This window comes from Protopterus annectens, chromosome 6.part0 (genome assembly GCF_019279795.1).
Source record: "Protopterus annectens isolate FY-2018-M chromosome 6.part0, PAN1.0, whole genome shotgun sequence".
Classification (NCBI taxonomy): domain Eukaryota; kingdom Metazoa; phylum Chordata; order Ceratodontiformes; family Protopteridae; genus Protopterus; species Protopterus annectens.
The window spans coordinates 939201129-939217019 of record NC_056737.1 but is presented as its reverse complement, the minus strand read 5'-3'; the positions used below and the strand labels follow the sequence as shown (position 1 = coordinate 939217019).

The 15891-nt window shown below is 40.0% G+C and overlaps 1 protein-coding gene across 1 annotated transcript in view; it reads right to left on the bottom strand.

Moving 5' to 3' along the window:
- PPP4R4 (protein phosphatase 4 regulatory subunit 4) overlaps positions 1-15891 on the bottom strand; it is a 2733238-nt gene that overhangs the window by 138461 nt on the left and 2578886 nt on the right. Inside the window, exons 18-19 of the mRNA XM_044073596.1 lie at positions 10789-10830; positions 10628-10702 (exon numbers count right to left, since the gene is read on the bottom strand). Of these exons, the coding sequence (XP_043929531.1) occupies positions 10628-10702; positions 10789-10830 (117 nt within the window). The remainder of the gene's footprint in view (positions 1-10627; positions 10703-10788; positions 10831-15891) is intronic.

Below are 15891 nucleotides of genomic sequence, written 5' to 3'. Positions count from 1 at the left end.
CAAACAGTTAAAAAAACAGTTTAAGCTTTTTCAAGGTAAGCAAGAGAAGGTATTTCAGGTAAAAAACAGCAAAAAATGAAACAGTTTCTTCCTTTTGTTGTAAATTTTTTTATGGCAAGGGACCACCACATTGGCTTCCTTTTTTGGAGGAGAACGTCTTGGTTCTATTGGGTATGGCACGATTCATGCAAGAGTGGATATGCTCATACAGTGCCTTAGTGTAGGATTCAGCAGTCGAACTTTCAGTTCCTGTCTGCATGGGTGTCATGAAGTTTGTCACTTCTGACCTGAGTATCATGAAGTTGGCTTTGGAGAAGTTTTTTTTACAGAGTTTTCCTTACTGGGAGGTGGGGGTGGGATGTGGATGTCAAGGGTGATTAGCTTATGGTCAGACCTGACCAACGAGGGGGGTGACCATAGGTGTGGAGCATCAATTTCCCATGGTGGTAACAACCAGGTCTAGGATATTGGAGCCCCTGGTGGGACTAAAGATTAATTGATCCAGGGTGTTGGAATTTATGAATTCCAAGAACAGTTAGGCAAAGGTGTTGATGCACGAGTAGTTTTCCCAGTTAATGGCAGGGTAGTTGAAATCACCCAGTATTAGGGTGTTTGGTTGTAGCTTAATATTTTCCAGGTATATTTAGAAAGGTGTAGTGAGAATCTTGGGGCATGTGGGGGATCTGTAGCAAGCTACAATTTGGATAGCAGTCTTACCCAGTGTTAGTTGCACCGGGAGAATTTCAGACGCATTGTGTTGGGCAACTAACTTGGTGTTGTGAATATCCTTGGTGGATATGGATACTCCCCTCCACTTTTAGTGTTTCGGTCCTGGTTTGGTGGCCGAAAAGTGTGGTAAGAGTTGTAGCCTGGTATTGCAGGGGTGCTCTCTGGAGCCTTGAAACAAGTCTCAGTTACTGTGCAGATATCGATGTTCTCCATTTTTAGGAGTGCCTTGAGAGAGTGCATTTTGAGGTTTGGACTTCTAGCATTGAGTAGCATTACCTTCAGATTTTGCATGTTTGTACTTGTTACGGTTGGTGGTTTTATCCTTTGAACTTTGCCTAAAAAAGGCACTATAGGGGTGGCAAGAGCCTTAGCCAGTAACCTGAATCCCAGAGGGGATAGGTGCAGACCATCTTTGGCAAAGCATCATGGTCTGTCGATCATGTCGTCCCAAGCAGACAGATACTGGATCCCCTTTGAATGACACCAACAGATTAGCCAATTGTTGAAGTCAATCATTTTGTCCTTATACTGTGGTATCATTCTGGGCGGAGGCAGGATGCTACTCAGGACTAGGGTCATACCTGCCTGGGCCACATGATCCAAGAGGTCTTTCATGTCTCTTTTCATGTAGTCCAGGGGGGTACGTCTCAAGTTATTCACTCCAACATGGACAATGACAGTCATATTTGCACTTGTTGTGGAGTGACTTGAGTGCATGCGTTATGTGGTGGATCCTGGCACCTGACAGGCAGCTTATTGCAATTTTCTCCTTGTTCAGCCTGGGGAGTGGGACATCAGTGTGCCTGACTATAGAGTCACCTGTGACTAAGGTGTTGGGTATGTTGTCTTGCCTTAGGAGCTGTTGTTGGGTGGCACACTGGTGTTGTGAGCTATGTGACACTTTGGTTGTGATTGGTGTTTGTTTGCGTTTCAGCTTCACAGGTCCTTGTTGCTTGGGCAGGTTACTGTTAAGGGCCTCAACATATGTGGGTTTAGTGTTTCTATGTGTGGGTGTTGGTGGTGTGGATTTAGAATGGCTATGTGTTGCTTGAGGTGTTGTGCAGGTGGTAACCTTCTCCTCTTGACTGTCTAGCACAATCTTGGGTGGAGAGAGCTCTGCTTCCAGTTTGGCTATGTAAGTGCATCTCTCGCAGGTTGTAGTGTTGGATGGTAGAAGGAGAGGGTTGTCTGTGTACATGAGGCAATTGCTGCATTGCCCCAGTATGCCCAGATTCACCAGGTGGACAGGAGAAATCACCAGAAGCTGACCCTTGGACATGCCTGGTTTGGTGCTTTTTTTTTGCTCTTGCTCCCTCCCCTCATAAATTTATTATATCTCATCATCCTATACACTTTTGATACGTATCTCTACCTAACAAACCTTATCTTCCATCAGTATATCTACTCTGTAAGGTTATTTGATGTCTGCTTGAATAACTCCTCTAGATGTATATCACATTACTCTTTCTATTTTCTTACCTCTCATTTATCCTCATCACACTGTATTGATTTGAATGCTTTTGAATTGTGAGCTTAAATGTTTTATGTTTTACTCTGTACAATCTTTTGTAATTTTTGTAATTTTTGTATGCACCTAATTTTGTCTGTATTGGAGCTTTTCTCCCCAGGACTCCATTGAAAACGGGTTCTTTTGGCCCAATGGACTATCCTGGTAAACCAACTGCAAATAAATAAATAAATAAATAAATAAAGTACAAGAGCTGTTTTCCCTTACCTTAGCAAGGTACTTTGCAATTATAGGCCGTTTAGTGCCTACGATTAATTTCTCCTTATTAACAAGGAGAGCTGAGTGATTGTATCAATTTAAGACTTCCTAGTGCTTTCCAGCAGGTTTTAAAGCGAGTGCTAGTCACAGGGATGCTTAAAGGTAAGATGAAAAAAAATGGTTTATCCTAAACACTGCAGTGTGCACCAGAGGAGTTAGATGTTAAAGTAAGTAACTTAAGTTTTACCTGTCTAAAAAGTTAAGTTTTAGTGGAGAGTCACTATTTTTAAAACAGCAAGACAGACTGAAAGGGGGTGATCCCTTTTGTATTACTGCTATTCCTCATTTTCAAGGGATTAATATGGTATGTGAATTTCTACTGACGAATAATGAACATGATGTCAATAATGTTGATTTAATTTGTATGTTCCTAGAAACTGTCTTGGAGAAGAATGCATTTCTTTTTGAGGGACATTTATATTTACAGGAGGTTGGCGTAGCAATGAACACATCTTGTGCCAATAGCTCCGCCAACATAGTTATGGCTCAATGGGAAAATTTGTTTGTGCTGAACTTGAATTAATATACTTCATGTTTAAAATTCTATTGAAGATTTGTAGATGACTTGTTTTTGATTTAGCAGGACTGAAACACAACTCTCCCACTTTAACTATAAACAATCTACTACTTCCTTTCTTAAGTTTACCTACAAATTTTCTATGACCGCTATAGATTTTCTTGATGTATATACACAGAAGGATATGTCATATAAATTTCAGACTGCCCTATTTAGGAAAACCTGCAGAATATGCACCTTATTGCAAAGGGAAAGTATGCATCCTGGTTGTATCTTTCAAATTATTATTAAGGGACAGAGTATGAGAATATCAAGGTTCAATAATAATGATGACAGATGTAATGGTGATGTTAATATGTTAAGACATTAATTTTATGATAGAGGGTAGAAGAAAATAGAAGTCAATAACATCATCGAAGAAAGTTCTAAGCACAGAAAGAAAAAAACAAGACCTTACTTCTCCAATCAAGCTTCAGAAGTAAAAAACCCTCATAGTTTGCATAAGAAATTAGATGTATCCCTCTCACTTCACTACACTAGTGATGTGACTGATATTCTTAATATTATTAAGTCAAATTGGCCTATCTTTTATTTTTTTAGTTATTTATTTTATTTTACATTTGTTGACCAGGTTAGTCTAGCTGGATATATGTCCATTTTCAGTAAGGCCCGGGGAGAAAAGCTCCAGGTGATAAAAAAATGCAATTTTAATATACATACAGAGACAGTGACATATACAATCAAGATTATGCTAGAAAAAGGCAATACATAACAAAAAGGTTGAGACAAAGGTATATACAGTCAATATGCAGTATGGTACAAAGATAAGGTACAGAAGTTATACTTGATCCACCAAGAGGAATTAAATTCAAAGTGTCTATTGGTTACAATTCCTGCTTTCATTGGTAGTAATTGGCTGCGGTGGTGGTGCTGCGGTAGTGTTGTCACCTCACAGAAAGACATTGTGCTGTTCGATTCTCAGCTAGAGAGTCTTCTGTGTGGAGACATGCGTGAATGGGCATACCTTCGTTGAAGATTGTGCGTCAGGGCTGGCAACTCGGCACATAAAAATCTACTGCCAATCATTAGCAGACCGGAGTTCCGCTGTGGCGAACCCTAACCGGGAAAAGCCGAAAGACGAAGATTGGTAGTAAGCAGCATTTAACTAATATAATAAGTAGAATTTAAGAGATGATACAAAATAAAGGAGAAAGGATTAGTCAGGGCTGCTACAAGGGCATAACCGGTGTGATTTCAGGTGTCTTTTGAGTTTTTGTTTAAAGAGCGGCAAGGAAGGAAGTGATGCAAGATCATCAGGTAGTAGGTTCCAGTTTTTACCAGCTGTGTTAGAGAACAGTGAGTTCCCTGCCAAGTTGTTGGACTTACTTATGCTGACTAGTCGTTTATTAGAAGATCGTAATAAATTACGATTTTTATATGGAATTATAAGGTTTGAAAGTATAAGGGTGTTGTTTGGGTGATTTAGAATCTTGTGAGCTATGGTAAGTTGAGACAGTTGTAGCAGGCTTTGTAGTTCAAGCCAGCCCAGCTGCTTTAGATTCAGACAGTGATGGGTTCGGAAGGGATTACCAGTGGCAAATCTGGCGATGTGATTATAAGAGTTGGCCAATTTGAGAAGATTATTTTTAGACAGGTTTGTATATAAGGGGGAGGCATAGAGAAGTGTAGAGATAAGATGGGAGTGGGCAATGATGCATCTTGCTGCTGGTGTAAGGAATGGCTTAATCCTGTATAGGGACCCCATTTTTCTGTTGACTGTTTTTATAGTGTTATTAATATGGGTGTCAGAGTTGAGACTGTTGTCTATTGTAATACCTAGGAGTTTGGTGGTAGAGTCAGGGGATATGAGGATGCCATTATTAGATACGACTGAGAAATCAATGGGGGAGGACTTGCGAGTAGGTGTAAAGAGGAGGAGCTTTTTTGGGGATTGAGGAGGAGGCAAAGTTTTGAGAACCAGGTGTCCAATGTGTTAAATACTTTCTGAGTTAGGGATTGCAGTTCTCTTGCAGGGTTGGCTGAACATATGAGCGTTGAATCGTCTGCATATTGCATGCAGGTAGCTTCAGGAATAGCTAGGTATAGATCATTGATAAATATTGAGAATAAGAGAGGTCCTAGAATGGAACCTTGAGGGACCCCGAGGATTACTGGTAGGTGGGAAGAAAGACTATTCTCCCAGAGCACTGCCTGCTGCCTATTAGTAAGGTAGGAACTAAACCATTGTATAGTCTGATTGCTAACTGAAAGAGATTTCAGGATATTTATAAGAAGAATATGGTTCACCATATCAAAGGCTTTTGAAAGATCAATAAAGAGTGCTGAAGAGAGAGCATTGTCATTATGGTTTCTGTTAATGGAGTCAGTGAAGGATAGGAGGGCAGTAGTAGCACTGTGAAATGGTCTAAAGCCATGTTGGCTGTTAGCTAGTAAATTATGTTGAATAAAATGGTCAAATAGCTGGTGATGAATGCATTTTTCCATTATTTTTGCTAAGGGTGATAGTACGGCAATAGGCCGATAGTTAAAATATTCATTTGAGTTGCCCCCTTTATGTAATGGTATAATGTGAGAGATTTTCCAGATGTCAGGGATGGTACCCTCATTTATGGTTCTATTAATGAGGATGGATATAGGATATGCTACTGATTTTGGCTGCTTTTTGCAAATATTCAACTGGAATTTGGTCAGCTGAAGGAGTACATGGCTTAAGTTTTTGGATAAGCTTAAAGATGAATTTAGCAGAGATGGGTTTCAGGTGGAAAGTAGGGAGGGAATTAGGAGTGGAGGTAAGAAGGCTAGAGTTATCAGGGGGATAACTTGCAGGCTAAAGATTGAATGGCCTCTGTAAAGAAGGTGTTGAAGGTATTAGCAGTTTGGATGGGAGTATTATGATTAGCATCATGTGGGGTTGGTGTACTAGAATGACCTGGGTGTAGTAGTCTATTGATACTTGCCCAGAACCTTTGTGGATTATTTTTTTTTCTTTGTGGTTTGCTATAAAAGTTCTTTTTATCTGAGAGAATATACTTTTTTGTTACATTTCTCAAGTGTCTAAAAGTTTGCTGGTCGGTAATATTTTTGGTAGCATGCGACCTAGACCAAGCTTTGTTTCTAACTAAGATTTTCTGTCTGGTTTCTTTTGTGAGCCAGGGGGTTGGTTTTGACTTGATTCTAATAGCTAATGGAGCATGCTGGTCAAGGATAGTCAAGAATTTTTCATTGAAGTATTTGACTGCCTCTTCAAGTGAGAGTGTTTTTAGAGGAGTCCAGTCACAAGCATTCAACTCACTTTGAAATAGTACTGGGTTAAAGTGTTTATTGGACCTTGAAGTTCTACATGTGGGAGGTTGGGAAATATCACTTTTATGTCTGATAATGTAGGTCAAAGAGTGGTCGCTAATGTCATCTGGTAGGATTCCTACCTTATATGTTTGGAAATGGTTATTAATAAGAATCCAGTCTAAGGTACTCTCTTTATTGTTTGGTTTGTTAAGTCTGGTAGAAGAGTTGATGATTTCAGTGAAGCTGTGGAGATTAATGTGAGAAGTAGGATGTAAAGTGTTGACACACTTCCAATCAATATTAAAACCCCCTAGGATTATAGTTTCTTGTGGGAAAGTTGATGAGATCCAGCTGAGAATATCTTCAAGTGTGCTAGAATTATTGCCAGGAGGCAGATAGATACAGATGATATATAAGGATTTATTTGAGTTAAGCTGAATTTTGGAAATAAGGATTTCTGCCTTATTATCCTGAGAAGAATTATAAGGTGAAGTGCTAACTTGTAGGCTGTCTTTAAAAAGAATTGCTACTCCCCCTCCCTTACACTTTTTTTGGTCTTGTCTCAGTATATTGTAACCTGGTGGGATAATTTCATTGTCTTGAGTTCTAGGTTTTAACCAAGTTTCTGTCAAACATAGTATATCGAATGAGTGAACATCTAGGAGAGCATGAAGATGGAGAATTTTATTGTTTACGCTGCGGATATTGAGATGAGTTATCAGGAGTGAGTTAGGGGGTTGGTTTCTTGGTGGTGAGTGGGGTAAAGGACTTGGGATGAAAGGATTCAACTGTTGAGACATTGGTTGGGCCAGGATTAGGATGGATGTCTCCATCTTTTAAGGATTTTTTTTTAATCTAAGTACAGGATTATGTGTGTAGCTAATTAGATATTGAACTTTCCTGGCTGTGAGATTACTATATTTAATGTGGGCCAGTCTGTGATATTTGGATAGTAGGTAGTTCTGTATCTTGATGATGAAATTAGAACAGTAGTGAGTGATAGACCTAGTTTTACTTTTAAGAATAAAAAGTCACTCAAAAGACAGCTTTGTTATAAGAATTGAAGAGAGGAAGATAGAAATAATGACAGTTCTATAGGAACATATAGGTGCTCAACGTGCAACTTTTTTCATTTATAGATACTCTGCCACATTCTATTCATCCTGTTACACAAATTGAATATAAGTTTAAAATTAAGGCAAATTGTCCTAGTAGGAATTTGATATATCTAGCCTCTTGTATGGCATGTTTATGTTTCTACATCGGCAAAACAAATAAGTAATTAATGGAAAGCATAAGAGAACACTCATTGTATTAATAATAGTGACACGCACAATCCACTTGCTAAGCATTTTATAGAAAATGAGGAAGAACATTCCTTTGGGTTTAGAGTCATTGAGCTGATCAACATAAATGAACATGGGGGAGACCTTAAGAATTTTACAGAAATCTGTGAATTACATTGGATTTAAATACTGCAAGCAGTTAAGCCCCCTGGCTTAAATGATAGAATTTCTACTAAACCTGTTTTAAAGGCAAGGGGGTCTTTTTAAATGAGCTTCAATTTTTGTGTGTTCCTGTTTTTCATTGGTCACTTTGAATTAGTTGGATTAATTTACTTGTATATTAAGCAGTTGTTTTTTACTTGATTTTATGGCCTGAAGAAGCACTGTTTTATCAAGTGAAAGCACTTACCTATTTCATTAAACAACTTGAATTTTATGCTCTTGGCCGTGTTTCTGTGCTTTGCTGCATTTTTCTTTGTAACTTTGGAAAATAGCTGAAGTTAAATTAGGCCATAAAGATTGTATCTTCAGTTCTGAATGCAGCCACAAACAAAAAGCTTCCTGCATTGTCATTGGGGTGAACTAATTGCTACTCTGAAAGGGTGGAGGTTTGAAATTGTTTTATGACTTCCAGGAGATGCAGCAGATCTAAGCAAGGCTCTATATGTGTGCATGGGAATACATAGGTATTAAACTCCTAGCAGCTTCTAGGTTGGTGACAGTGTGGGAAACAGAGTCATATGACCAAATGTGATGTCATTCTATAAGTTATCCCAGAAAAAAATATTTAGATAGTATACCGAGAAATCTCTCAGTTAGACTGGGAAGTCCGTTTCTTGGAACCTGGCAAAGGATGAAGACCACTCACCTACTCCGTCCTGCCTTGCTCTATTAAGTGAACCAGTGAAGAAGGGAATAGCAACTCTTTAGATTTAGTTGGGAAAATATAGTGAGATTAGTTAAGTAATGTTTTTCTGTAACTGTGTGAATCTTTCCAGCTGTGATATTTTTAATATTTCCTGTAACCGAAACTCTGGTGTTTATTGTAAATAGATATTTAGTATTTTCTTGTTCTTTCATTATTTATTATTATATATATTTAAACTTGTCATTGTGGCCGGTCCTTTTAGAAAATATTTAAGCTTGAGAGTATTTGCATATATTTAATTGGTGATAACTGTGGTCACTCCTGAAAGCCTGACTGTTTGGTCAACATTACCATGTTTATTAATATTAATTTCACTCAGTATAATTGGATACTCTTTTAAGAGCCTTATAGTAACTGACTGCTGGCAGTGGATCTACCTTATAGTATGGGCAGAGTTGGTAGAGTGGGTAATCTCTGCCAGCCTTTCCCAGGTGTGTGTGTGTGTGTGTGTGTGTGTGTGTGTGTGTGTGTGTGTGTGTGTGTGTGTGTGTCAGCTACTTGGAACAGGGACACGAAGCACTAGTTTCACAGAGAGGGTGCTGGAGGACTTGGCTTGGACACTTGAATGAGGACTTAACCCTACAATTGTGCCAGTGGGAAGCCTGATTGTGGACTTGGGGAGAGACAGAGAGAGAGAGAAACCCAAACCACAGGCTGTGTGTGTTCCCTGTGTGCTCTTACGGGAAACTGTACTCGATGCAGAGAGGTCTGCATCTGGAAATACTGAGTGCATCCATTTGTATTCCAAGTGAACGTCCCTCTCCAGTGTCAGTGGTGAGGATTCAGGATCCTTGATCACTGGCCCAGAGTGGGGGATGTCACAACAACCATACAGAATATTATATTTATAAAGTGGTAAAATGTATTCTAAGAACTAAGCCAACACCAGAATGCAGAAAGGAGATTTTTATTAATAGGGATGACTGCAAGTAGGGGTTCAGAAAATAGGCAAGAGAGAACTGGAATTTACTGGAGAAAACTGTAAAGGAACCAAGATATTAGTAGCAAATACCTAGAAAGGAAAAGGTAATAGAGTTGGATGAGGCCAAGAAAATGTTTGGACTGCAGGCTAGAGGTTGCCTTCTCCACCAGAGATTGATAGGACAGTAAATACGAAGAGAAAGGAATAGGGAAGTTAGTCAAATATGGAACAGAAGCTGGTGTTAAAAAGGGATAATTAGTAGGGCATATAAAATACTGCATGATAACTATAAGAATCAATTAGAGAAGACTAGAAATGATGGGAAGAATGATTGGAATAGCAGTTTACAAGGTAAAAATGTATGGCTCCCAAGTATGCAACAAAGTCCAAAAGATTTAGGATCTTTGATTGGAAGTGTTTGCACAGATGTTTTTATACCCCAAGCAGACTTCAAATAATTCTTCCTGCAGCAGATATCAGATGTTGGAGGTGTAATGGGGAAAAAGAGGTAACTGAGAATGTGTACTTTGGCAGTTGGCAGACTTTAAAAATTACCTACAGAGTACTCTGTCATAAATATTTGGTGGACATATTGCTGTAACTAAGGATATGCTTTTTGATCTGGGACACAGAATCTGAATGCCTAGACATAGTAAGGCCTTACGTTTACTTCTGTTGGCTACCCAAAAAAAAAAACAATTGCTAGAAAATGGAAATCAAGGTTTAAACCAACTATATTTGACATACTGATTAGTATATAGCAGGAAAAAACTAGAAGAGAGATTGTTGGAAAAGGGAAGGAGCAAATTACATAGAAATAAATGGAAATCATGGTAACAATACATACAGAAGAATGTTCAGGAAGAGAAGTGAGTCTTAAGGAGAAGGCAGGAATTCAGCAATGTATGTAATGTTGGACTGATGATAACTACAAAGAAAGAACAAAAAGTGTTAAACTGTATACAGTTACAGTCTTCTGCCTGGAGGGCAGTATGACTCTATACCAAGTGTTTTTCTAAAATGTAATTAACACTGTGAATTACATGACTGAAAAATGAAGAGGGAGTGTGTCTTTTATTGCTTCAACTTTCAATCACTACTTCAACAAACAAATTTATGTGAGAGAAATGTTAGTACTAAATTGAGCAATTACCATTTCCAGAAGCAAGTTTTCTTCTCTTTCTTTCTTCTGATCTATTATGTCTTTTTCTTGAAGTCTTTTATGGAACTACAAAATAACAGTGCTTGTGATTATATTATTCTCTACAGTCAAATGAGATATCAGATTGTAAATAAATAAAAATAGATACTCACTGGTTCTATTACAGTTTCCATTCTGTCTAATTCCAGAACGATCTGTAAATAAACACAAGAAGCAGTCATGGCAAAGGCAATGTGGTGTTCTGTATGTAAAAGCAAATAATCTTTTGCAATTATCAGCATCCAATTACATATGCAACTAAAATTAAAGACAGTATCTAATTAGAGTTAGACGGTAAGAATTCAGTATTCCATGTGAATTTAATATTAAGTAAATGTCATTCCTTTACAAAACTTATTAATACTTTGTTATAACAGAATGGAAAGGAGGGTACTGTAATAAGAAAAGAAATGGGGAGGGATTAAACATTAAGGTCCAGTCTTATTAAGACAGCATTTATACAAATTGATACATTCTGTATTTCTCTGCAACATAAATCAAGTCTGATGCTACTAAGGCAAAATTCTAAACTACCAGAGGCAGTTTAGCAACATTTAATGCATTTTAATAATCTTTAGCTGCGAAATCACAGCAGAAGTATAACTACTGTGTAAAACAGATAGCCGAGGCAGTACAATGCGTATTGTTGCATTTCAAGAGAATTAGATCAACAATTCCATCTTTGAGAATAAGGACTGGGCTATAGGTTGCATCATCACATACAATTTTGTTTTCATTTTAACAAAATGAACTAGAAATGTAGTTCTTTCAGCTGACAAAAAATGCAGTTTAAAGAATAATACATTCACGAGGTAGTAAAACAAAAGCCTGTGCTTACATCTCTCTTTAGCCCAAATGCTTTTGACTTAAAAAAGATGTTAGGTACTCACAAAAGTGTTCCATCTGTGTCGTCCATTTTCATTCTTCCTCAACTGCTGGGTTCAGATCCAACTTGGCCATTACTAAAGCTCATGGTAACCAAAAAGCTCTCGAGCTTCTCCCTTATCCATAATGCACCAACCCCTACCTTACCTCAGATCTTGTTTGCTGACTTACCTAAAGTAATGCTGCTAACATACATGTATATGATGGACAGGGAACAGAGCATCGGTTGTCTGGCTATTAATGGAACTGGAGAAACCACACTGTTAGCTTGAGCATTGAGATATCTGGATGAATCATATCTGTCAGATATGACAGGAGGTCTGGAATTGGATTCAGAATCCAAGGTTGGCAAAGTAGATGAGGCCATAGGAAGGGGAACCAAATCTGCCGAGGCCAGTAATGTGCAATGAGGATGACTTTGCTCTTCGACCTGGCAGCTTTCTGCAGAAATTTAGGAATCAGAGGAACTGGTGGGTAACAAAGTAGACCGGGCCCAATCATGAAGTAGAGCATCCCTCAGTGATTCCCCCTGAATGGGGATTACATCAAAGTAGCTGCTGCATTTGTTGTTTAGGGGTGAAGCAAAAAGATTGCAGCAAGTCTGGCTCCATTGATGGAAAATAATTTCTGAGACCTTCATATTGAGAGATCACTTGTGAGGTAGAAGAATGCACCTGCTCAATTTGTCTGCTATCACTTTGGACTTCCCAAGAATGTACGTTGCTATGAGAAAGCAGATGGATGAGATCACCCATTGCCAAACTCTGAGTGCTTCTCAACACAAGGGGTAAGATCTAGTTCCTCATTTGATGATGTACCCAACTGCAAACACATTGTCTGTCTGAATCGCTGTTGTCCCTAAAGGAGTGTGTCTAAGAAGGTCTACAAAGCTGATAGCACTGCCCTCATCTCTACGACATTGATATGCAAAGTGGCCCCTTCGAGGACCAAGTGCCTTGGGCTGTTTTCCCCAGGAAGTGTTCCCCCCATCCAATCTGGGAAGTGTCCGTGGTCACTATGGCCTTGGGTTGAGGGAGAATGAAAGGACAGCCTTATAGAACTTGATCTGACTGAATCCATCACCAGAAGCATCTCTTGCATGCCTGAGTGACTCTTACTTGTGCTGACATGTTCTGGTAAGGAATCGACTGCTGTGTTGCTACCATCCACTGAAGAATTCTCATATGAAATCTTGCTACAGGAACTCAGATTATGGCAGCTGAAATTGACCCCCAAGGCTTGAAGGATCAACTGAGCAGAAATGTTGATATTCCAAATTATTTTCATGACCTGGAATCTGATGGTCTGAACTCCTGAAAGAAGTAAACAGGCCGTCAGTGATATCATAGACTACTCCTATGAATTCCAAAATTTGTGTTGGTTCTGAGACTTTTGTGTAATTTACAGTTATCCCCAGATGAGAACAAATCAGAAGTACCTGATCTCTTGTTCAGGTTAGTAGATGCCTGGTCGGGGCGGTGATGAGCCAGTTGTCTGGATATGGAAACACTCGGAATCCCTGCAGTCTCAAGTGAGCTGCTACCACTGCCATGCATTTGGTAAACATGCTTGGAGGGCTGTGATGAAGCCAAAGGGGAGTGCTCTGAACTGATAGTGACTGGCTCCCAGCCAGAAGCGTAAATACCTTCTGGATTGTCTGTTCATTTTTATGTGAGAGTATGCATCCTGAAGGTCTATCAAGTACATCCAATCATCCTTGCCCAGGAAGGGTAGAATGGACCGAACTGTGACCATCCAAAACTTTGTATGTTGAACTGGCTTGTTCAAAGTGCTGAGATCCAAAATTGGTCTCCAGTTCCGTTTTGTTTGGCACTAAAAAGAATTCTGAGCAAGTTCCTGATTCTATCTGGTGTGGTAGGACCTCTTGGATGACTCTTTTTTTCTAGCAGCTTTTGTATTTTTAGGGCCACTGCTTTCCTCTGACTGGGTGGAACACTGGGAATTTTGCATACAGATGAGGGTGGAAGGGAAAAGGGAATTATATAGCCTCTGGAAATAACCTCTGTACCTAAGTATCTCTTGTTATATCTAGCCAGCCTCTGTTGTGCAGGGATAATCAACCCCCAATTGCCTCCAGAAGGGGACAATCGGGTCTCCTTTCAGGAGTCATAAAACAAAAAATAGTGCCCAACTGGCAAAAGAAACACAATAAGCTCCACACAATTCTTCCAGGTACAAATTCCAAGTCTTTATTTATCCGTTCACTAACAGTAACCATAAAACAAAAAATAGTGCCTAGCTGGCAGAAGAAACAACATAAGTTCCACACAATTCTTCCAGGTACAAATTCCAAGTCTTTATTAATCCGTTGGTTTATACTCCTTTCAGGAGTGTTGATAGGGTCTTTCAGAGAAAGTATCATTGGATCCTTGCTTTGAGGGCCTCCTCTGCCAAGTGACTGGTGTCATCCATTAGTTAGCCCCTCTGCCCCTACGGGAACTTTATCCACATGTGTCTGGAAAGGACTCTGGGACTTTTTGAACCACATTTTCTGACCACCTCAATGATTCCTAGGAAAAAGATCTTTGAGGGGGTCAAAAAACATACTCCCACTGCAGAGAGGATCTTTCCATCCTTCTCATACTTGGATAATGTGTCCTTCACTTTTGGGCCAAACAACAAACTGCCAGCAAAGGGTGCACTGATGAACAAGGACTTGAAAGGCTCCGCAAAATCACAAAATGCCATCCAGGCATGTCTCCTAATGGATATGCCCAAACCCACTGCCCTTGATGCACCTTCAGCTGCATGTGAGATAAGTCTCATGGATAAATTTGAAATGGATTGGAGGGTAGCTGAGAGGCCACAGACGATTGAGCCTCAGCAGTAACATTTCCTGAAAGGGAATGTGAAAGTTCTTTCATCAAGTCCCTTTGTAACCTAGTAAAATGTGCCAAATAGTTTGTCGACTTAAGAGCAAAGGTCACCGATGCATAGACATGCTTCCCAAACATGTCCATTATCCTAGACTCTCTGTTTGGGGGATGAACAGAGGAACTTTGTTAAGAAAGTTCCTTCTTAGTGACATCCACAGGCACCCCCTTACTCCAAAATTCCTTCCCAAAAGATGGTGCTAAAATCCAATCTGGCCTCTTAGGGATTTTCTCAACTGAATCAGACTCATTCCCTGACCACCAAAAGACCAAATCAATGAGCTCATCGGCAGGCGGAGTAACCCAGGAGATAAACGAGACAGTTCTAAAGGTCTCCAGAAATACTGATTCCTCTGGGGAAGGGTTGCTTAAGGTCCAACCACCGCTCTGCTTCAGGATCTCAAAGATGTCTCCAAATGAGACATCTTCTGGAGTTGAATGCAGGGACCCTTCACCCTCATTGAAATTAGTATCCTCAGTAACAGACTCTTGCGGAGAGTCCAAGTGCCTCCTCTTGCACTTTCTCTTCCTACAGACTTCCTCAGTGAGATTCTCAGGTGAAGTGTTGGAAGACATCGTGAAACCACGCTGGGTGATCTGGGGGCCTTGAACTGGCTGTCACTGTGGTGTAGAATGATGTGGCTCCAAGCGCCGAGACATCTGGAAACTAGACTGAAGGTCCAAGGATGACTGATCTGACCTTCCTTTCAGAGCAGAAGATACTCTCATCACTACTTTGAAGGCCGACCACTATGGAGAGAAGCAAGACCTCAGCTCCAAGAAGGAAGGCTTCTGAACCAATGACTCCATCTGCTCCAAAAGCAATCCCCTCGAAAAGGAAGTTTGAGCTGAGCTATCCACTGCTGAAGTAACGAGGTGCAGAGACAGTTCCAAAACCCGCTGAGTCCTCAGAACGACAAGGAAGCTTCAACACCGAGAGTCAACCAGATCCGAAAATGTCAGAGCTGGTGCACTCAAGAGCAAGGTTTGGATCTGAAGATAAGGTCATCTTCAGATCCAAGCCAGACGGACCCAGAAGGCTCAGATCCAGGGACTATGAAGGAACCAGAGGGATCAGAGAACCAGCAAGTAGTGGTGGTAAGGTAGGTGAACAGGTTTCCTAACCCAAAGGGGTAGAGTTGGTAAAACACCCACTGAATCTGTGCTGAGAGAAACTTCATCATCATTCTGTCCACATCTTCTTCAGTCAAACTCCTGAATGAATGACAGGAGGCAAGGGAAGGTGACCTGAATCAGCGCCTTTCCAAAAAGGGGGAGGGAACCCAGGAAGTCACTGGATTGTATTGTAGGACAATATCTGGTCCTTGGAAAGATTACTGAATCTGAAGCAGTCAAATCCATAGGTTTCTTCATCGGATCCGTGGATGTAGGATCCACTAATTATTTTTTCTTCACATCTGAAGGACAGTGGCTCTG